General features: G+C 31.6%; 1 protein-coding gene across 1 annotated transcript; it reads right to left on the reverse strand.

Moving 5' to 3' along the window:
- Nucleotides 1-536: 536 nt before the first annotated feature.
- LOC141713287 (uncharacterized) lies at nt 537-7064 on the reverse strand. Its single transcript, XM_074516634.1, is given in 12 exon segments — nt 537-897; nt 899-1111; nt 2170-2266; nt 2464-2615; nt 3584-3693; nt 3808-3892; nt 4676-4796; nt 5774-5902; nt 5985-6073; nt 6260-6355; nt 6517-6747; nt 6865-7064. Coding segments are annotated over 12 exon segments (1500 nt in total). The 5' UTR covers nt 6946-7064; the 3' UTR covers nt 537-801.
- Nucleotides 7065-8449: the final 1385 nt, after the last annotated feature.

Consider the following 8449-nt stretch of genomic DNA (forward strand, 5'->3'; position numbering starts at 1 on the left):
AATAAGTTTTGCATAATTCTATTATCACTTTTACACAATTTGTAGAAATTGGTAATCGAAAGTAATCCTTACATCGATTTACAATTAATTCGCAAATCGGATGAATTTTAATTATATTTAACTTAGCACCCTCATTTATTACTTATATACAAACTGATTTATATTTCTCATATTATATATCTCATATTTATTTTAATTTAATTTAAATTCTATTTTCTATTTAACAATTTATTTGTAATATACCGTTCAAAAAATTTGATAACAATTAATCAAATTTAAAAAATGGAATCACGTAAGAAGATTAACAGGAAATTAATTGATAACCACGCTTATTCTTTGGGATATTTTGTTTTACTAATTTTAAATACAACAATATACTAACATTTTCGAAGTTCAGAAAAAATAATTAATGAACTCAAAGTCAAACTAACTTGCTCTAAATATAAACTAAATATTGACATAAAACTATTTACCAGTAAACAAATTGTGTATAACAGAATTTAAAACTACTATACATAGACAACATGCATATGATCTAGACCAGAACAGATAGTTTTTCAGAAAGAAACTGCTAATTGAGGAAGACCTCCAAATAAACCCTTAGTAGAGATACAACAGAGGTAATCTAGGCGACTGGCCTCACTTGAATATTTCCCCATTTCAATTAATTTTGAAGACAAACTATAAATTAATAGTCCCTCAATACTAGGGAAGATTTTGCATGCCATGTTGCCTAAAATTTTAAAGTAAAATTCTAACAAGCAAATTACATATCCTGTTCTGTACTTAGTACTGGGATGGCTATGAAGATCCTTTGAAAAAGAGAAGAGCAAGACCTACAGATATGGATATGACAAGAGTTAATACGGCAGCAATGATGTTAAAGTTAGCAGTTTTCACGGATTTCGAGACAGGTCCCTGTGCCTGCATTAACTATGTTCCTCTTAATCAACGTTGGCTTAGATTCTGAAGAGCTAGAAATCGCAATTTCCCAAAAAGATTTATAGGCAAAAGAGCCCAAAGTGGGTGCTTCTGTTTCAAGCTCCAAGATTCCAGATGCATCAGCTGGAGCTTCCATTGACATCAACTCTACAAAGTGATCTTTTAGAACCTGGTAGCAGAGAATGGGAGTTAGAACCCAAGAAATCTTTATCCATAGTTTACCCATCATATAAGAGTAGAAATGTAAAGTGACATTTCAAAGATACTGACCCGTTCATGTTTGCAAAAAGATATGCACCGTCACCAAACTGTGTGTACTTAAATTTACTTCCATCTCATTATTTAGTTGCAGATGGCTGAATTATTGATTTAGGAGAAAAAAATGTGTTGTGAAACATTCTTTCCACTAATCCAGCACACATATTCATTACCCTAACAACAGAAAATTAACTTTTGCAGATGGTTCATTAACAAGGTAGCAGGGGTTGGAAAATTTTCTCACTTTCTTGTTTATCCTTGAATATGTCCATAATCTGAAACTATCCACTAATAACTAAACTCTTTTGTGACCTTGAGTTGCACAGTAACTTTTTTCCACATTCATTGTATATTTTAGGACAAGCATTTGGGAATTAGGATGTGCCAAGGTAATGGAAAGATTCATTCTACCACCTTGAAACCATACACAAGACGAAGTGTACGTAAGGGAATATCACTTGGGTAATTTTTTTTGTAAGCTCTTAAATATTACTGTCACCAAATAATTGATTTTTATATTGCGAGCCTTTATGTTTAATTTACTTGGTATAGAAAAGCTGGTCCCAGATAAGACTACTGAAACAAGGAAGTTTCATTTGCTCACTAGACATCGATGGTGTCTATCCAGTTTCTAATATGGTACGATAATGAGGAAGTATATACTTCGTATGGCAAGAGTAAAACAACCGGAACCTCTTTTTCTTATTATTCTTGGGACATATTTTAACATGAATAGCATATTACTGGCATGTTTTACAATAGACAGAATGTTTTTGAGCATATGCGCCTATAACTAGAGTAGAATGTATCAAACCCAAATAAATTCTAGCAGAGTAATTAAAAAAAGGTTTTATCTTTGGTAAATATTGAAGAGAAATGCTTAATACAGATTATACTAGGGTATTATTGATCATGCAGCTACAAAACCAAAAATATTATATATATATATGTGTGTGTTGTAATACAAACCTCAAGTGTTTCAGAAGGTTGTATGTAGTCACATATATATGTATCCGCCAACCATGGTACAAATACTCTTCTTGGAAATGCAATATTGCATTGTTGACTGTTTTCATTCAACACAAACAAAATCAGTAACAATTTATTTGGCACCAAGGAATTGGTTACATATTGCTAAAAAATCAACACCCGTTAAAGAAACACAAGTGACTGACATCATAAGCATTTGCAAAAAAATTAAAAGCAATTGCAAGATGTAGATCTATACAAGCAACTGATATTTAGTAATAAAACCATAACTACCTTAAGAATTCAGGGTCAAGTTTGGGACCAAGTTTCGTAGTGGATATTTCATTTCTTGATTCTGCACCACCACTAGCAATATGATATGATTCCGAGTCTTCCTCATCGCAGATGATATCTAACCTACTTTGCAAGCTTGTAAGTATGTCTCTCTAAAATAAAAAAAATAAAAAAAGAACTCATTAGTGAAAGGCGAGGAAAATGTAAGTTAACATATTTAGTTCTTGAGAACAAGTCTATTACTAAAATGATATACAATCAGCATTTCAAAGTAATGACTGCAGGGAACTAAGTCTTGTCCTTTAATGAAACACAAAATTTGTGAAATATTCTTGGCAAAAGAAGGTAAAAATATATGCTATTAGTTGTTCACCTGAAATTATTATATTTGATAATTTCACTGAAGTTATTACTTTAATTATTTGTTATGTGTAGTTGAAGCACTTCTAGTCTTTTAGCACTAAAGTAGGATAGATAAAAGAAATAATTAGTTAGCATGTTCATTTTCAGAAGTAGGCGAAGAATGTATGATCAGTTGTGACTTTTGAAAGATGACATGAAGTTATCATAACTAGGTTTCTTTCTCTTCCAATATTTATCTCCCTTTAAAATATGAATTCTCTCTCTCTCTCTCTCTCTCTCTATATATAGATATAATTGTTCTTCTCTATCATCCTGCAACTCTGTTGCATATCAACGTCGCGCATATTAAGTGGAACAAGGGTTTGCCACCAGTTCAAATGCTAATACATCTGTTCTGGATGAATTTCAAGTATAAATTGGGAAGTAAGGATCAAAATAAACCAAGAATAAAGGTGTGAAGCCTAATATCAAAAATAAAAATTTGTTTTCTTTTTTGCCTAGCCCTTTCACAAAATTATACTCCACCGCTATTTGTTTTCACATATTAAATGAAATAAATGGTCGGCTGCAAATCTTATTTCAAATCTATATTGCTCACCTCGCATCAACTCATCATTGCAATTCACAAAGTGTTTATTATCCAACACTCCATTTGGTTGGAAAAGATGATATGAGACACGAAATAAGCACATGTTTCCAGAACTTAAAAGTTATGCATAGTCCTTTATGAAGAGTTCATTAAAGTTAGTTTTGGTACCTTTATATCGGTCAAAGCTTGTGAAACAGGTTCTTTGGAGTTTATGTATGCAAAAGAACACACGGAGCCTCTAAAAGTAAGAACACCGACAACCTCCTCTTGACTGCATGCTTGAATAGATAAATGGGCGGTGTTAAAAGTGGTAAGCACGAGAATCTTTAAATACAAAACACAAATATTTAGTCCTCTGACAAGACTCGGATAAATATGATGATAAAAGGTACCTTCCAAAGCAGTATTCTGCATGAAAGGTACAAGAAATTCAACATCATGCAAACCCTCTGATGCACACTGCTCCACATCAATAACCTAAACATATAACAAAAAACTATTTCAGGCAAATCAAATCCATAAACTTGGTATGAAAGTACTCTAAGCACTTTTTTTTTCTCATCATCTGACAAAGTACAAACATAGATGGCTAATGATTTATTAGACAGAGAAATTCACGATATCACTTACACCAACACATCTGCAATTCGATATTAAAGAACATGTATGTACGCAATACACTAGTCCTCTTCAATCTCACCTAATTAAATCACTTTCATAATAATAACACAAAGGCATAATGTACTTGTATGATATAGTTTACATGAATAACAGCACATCAACCATTTTGTAGATGAAGTATCTATGTCATTTGTGTATCTTGTACGATAATGTCAAGCATGACTTATAACAAGTCGACAACAGCCATCTCAGTTTTCCACTGAGTAGCTCAAATATCAAGATCACTTAATATTGCAATATACACATTCCAAGGAGAAGGCACAACATAATGAAACCTCTTTTCAGCATTAACTGACTTCAAAGAACACTCATGATGAAGCAGGCACTGTCATGCGCTAAAACAAGACCCCAAACCATCAAATTTGTAAGCATAAACAAGTTATACTCTAGGACTTAACAGGAATATATAAATTCTAGACTAGACGTATCTATTTCATGGCTTGTTTGACATAAGAGATATACTTTCAGTAATCACACATTTGCGCTGTACAGAAAATATTCACGAAGCACACTAGCATTACACAACTACAGACATGACACTATGACACATTCAAAATGACTTGTCAAACAGCTCCATACCAATTTCCCATCAATCAAAGCCTTAGTAGCTTTAAGCTCTTGCACTTGATTTGCAATTCCATGACGAAGAATGGCAGCTAGACTTTTGATACTAGATCTATTCTCATAAAAAATTGGCAGTCTGTGAAGATGAACTTAAACAATTAGACAGTACTTCAAAAAACCTTCTTCGAGACAAGAAAAATGCAGTTAAAAATTCAGTTTGTAACTTAATGCTTAACAATAATGCGTGCAATTAAAAATATCTAAGATCTGATGGGACTCTGAGGTATGTTGGTAGATTATGAGTTATAACTTATGACTATTCACATGTCATACATATATTTTTCATTTCATCCGACTTCAACAACCTTACATTTGGCGCAAAGTGGTTACAAAACAAGTCTAAAACCATTTAAGTTGCAGGTGCATACATCAGTATGTATTGGAGAAGAAAACTGGAGTAAGGGTCCTCATGCCCGCTTGTTTCTCAATATTTTAAGCATGCATGAATACGGTTAATGTAGCATCCCCTTTAAGATTTGCGCTGTAGGACATGGTTAATCCACGAGATTAATGATTTACAAGTTACAAACTCTGAATCAGGATGAAGAGCATGATAGTAAGGAATCAAAAAATTAAATATATTTTATTTATACAATAAATATTTGTAAATCAACTAGTTTTTAGTAGGTTAAATATATTAGGATTAAATAATTCTTTCCTTTATTTAACATGGAGGTAGATTAGTTTCCTTTTTCTAGGTTTTTACATGATTTCCATGTTTTAGGATCTCTACTTAAACACTTGTATTCTTCATTATTTAACAGACTTAATTCATATGAACTAATAGATATTTATGAATAAATCTACTGATTAATTGTGCAAAGTGCAGAGCCTGCACAGATAGGTTTATTCCACCTATTTTTTTGGCTTTCAAACTAGTAATGCGTATCATATCATCTTATATAAGATACCCTAGAATGGTTAATGCCGATTAATGTGTCTTTATAATCCTAAACTATTGAAAATGAGTCCAGAGAATATCAGTGAAGGCCCAATGAAAAATTAAAAGATTGAGAAACTTAAAGCAATAGAAAGAAAACATGATCAACATACCTCATATCAAAAGTATAAGTGCACCTAAATGTTTGAAGAGAAGCCAAGGCTTTTCCCATTTTAAAATCACATGGCCGAAGGCTACTTGACGTTATGTTTGAAGCCACAGAGAAATTTCGACATGTCCATCTAAATAAGATAATGTCAAATGTATCAATAAAAAGGACTAACAAAATCTAAATATAGACAAAGATGAACATGATGAAGCTACCTCCTTGGACTATAACTAATGTGGATAAGCAAGCTTTCATCCAAATTAGTGGCCATAAAATGTGATGCTTCAGCGACTCCTTTTACAGTCTGCATGAGCGTTAACATCAGGAACGAATCAGAAAATATTCACTGCAACTAAAAGAAGAAGATCAATATTGAAGGTTCTATCACTAAATTCATGAGTACAATTAAATAAAGTATACCACAATTTTGTTCTGTTTATTAGCAAATAACGAAACAATGAGATCAATAAATAATTATCACAAGAAAGACCTGGCAGAGGACTAAAGTTGAATTCTTGAAAGAGATTTCGCTAGTCCATATGTAGATTCCGGCCACTTTCATGCCGCCTAATAGCATTCTTGAGACCTTAAAAAGAACAAAGATAGAAGGAGAAATTAAAGTCTATATGTGGATAATTGTAATTACACAAGCCACATAGAAAAACTACATTTAAGAATCGTACATTTAAGAATCGTTAAAATGAAATTGTCAATTGTGTACATAGATAAAAGGAGAAATTAAAGTACCTGACGAGCGTGTTCGGAAACCCAATCAGCATCGATGGACAACAAAGGCGAAGAATATGAGGTTTGTTTGAGTTTAGAGGATGATCCTCCTTTCTTATTCTTATTTGTGTGATAATTATTATTAATAAGTGAACAAGCAGGATCTCCAGCATCATTTGGAGGCGTCTGAACTAAATCGAAAACCAAGCCTCTGTCCAATTTTGAGCTCAGCCTACCAATTACTAGACCTACCTGTTTCAATTTCATATATCTCCCCAATTTTATATTCATCTACGTTTTCGTGTATATATATTTCATCAATCAATCAATGTACTGATAGAGAATAGAAATGGATATATCTACACATACCTCGCAAGAGAGTCCTGATTGACTGAGGCGATCTTCGGCTAGCTTAAGCTGCTGTTCTTCTCCCACTACTGTCTTCACCATCCTCTCTCTCTCTCTCTCTCTGATTTTATTGATGCATCAACTGATCTTCAACTTCAAGTGCGCGTTAGTTAGTTAAGCCCCCTCCTCAAACTTAAACCCATCATCCCGTCTAAGGGCCCGGTTGGCTCAAATAAAATCAATTTTATTTTAGGCTTTTATTGTTAACTAGTATAATAACACGTGCGAGTTACGACTCATTTTCTAAATTTTTTTTATACATCAGTGCAATTATAATGTTTGTAGAGCAACTTCAACAATATCCTTATATAGGCTCTTGAGTCAAATTTTGAATAAATGGAGATAAAATTTATCTCCAACAAGCTCCATGTCCCCCTCTATAATATTAGGAGTTTCGAATGTTTCCCCACTTTTAGGAGTGAATATCCCCTCAAATATTATTATATTATATTTTTCTTACCCGTTATTTTATATTTAATGAATGAATATAAACAGGGTGTACGTTTAAAACGAAACGATTAAACTTAATCTGTAGAATGTCGTTAATATGTTTACAAATAAAAAGTTACAAATTAACATATATTTGAATACAGAGTTGACCAATTCGAATCCCACGAGATGAGAATTTATGATTATGACTCCTGAGTCAGAGCTTGTCGCTTAAATGCGGTTTACCTTGATTCATGTGATTTGCAGGCTATTGCGTGAGCCTGTAGGGTTTACCCTGGTGCGCACCTGAAGGGTAGCGGCTGCAGATTCTTCTAAAATTAAAAATTTTCAGTTCGATAAAGTTTTATAAATATCAGTTAAACTGGTTAATTCTTTCAAATTATTGAACAATATATGTGTTTTCCCTTAAATAATATAAAATGCATTAAATCAAATGTTAAAATATAGTATAGATATAACTTTTATTTGAATAATTCAAAATATTAAAATAATTCAAAATATTTGTACAATATTATTTTGATCAATGAATATTGCTGATCTAAAAGAATTCTTTTTAAAAAGTTAGTTTTTTTAAAGTGAAAAATGAAAAATAAATCGATTTAACATATTATCATAGTTTTAACAAATATAGTGAGATCTCATTTCAAGTTTCAAATATTATTAAAATTGGGACAAATCCCAAAAATAATAATGCGTTACCAGTAAAGTTAGTAATTTAAATATAAATAATCAATTGACTTGATCCTATAAAGATCTCAAACACATTAATTTATATTAACATAACATATTAAAAATTTAATATTATTGGTAAAATATTCTCGCCGAGCTTGTAATTTAAATTTACTAAATGTAGAATGTGATGATGTTTTTCGGCCGGGTTATGTAGTCAAATTTCGAGTATTTTTAAACAATGGGCCAAGTTCTAAAATACATTGACTCATTATAATTCGAACTTATTTAAATATGTAATATCAATATAGATTATTTATATATAAGCGATTCTATTTTCAATATTTTTTTAAAAATTATATATGTACATTTTAATTACTTTTTATAATAAAAAATATGTTAAAATATATGAGATATATTTTCAAAC

This window comes from Apium graveolens, chromosome 3 (assembly GCF_009905375.1).
Source record: "Apium graveolens cultivar Ventura chromosome 3, ASM990537v1, whole genome shotgun sequence".
Taxonomy (NCBI): Eukaryota; Viridiplantae; Streptophyta; class Magnoliopsida; order Apiales; family Apiaceae; genus Apium; species Apium graveolens.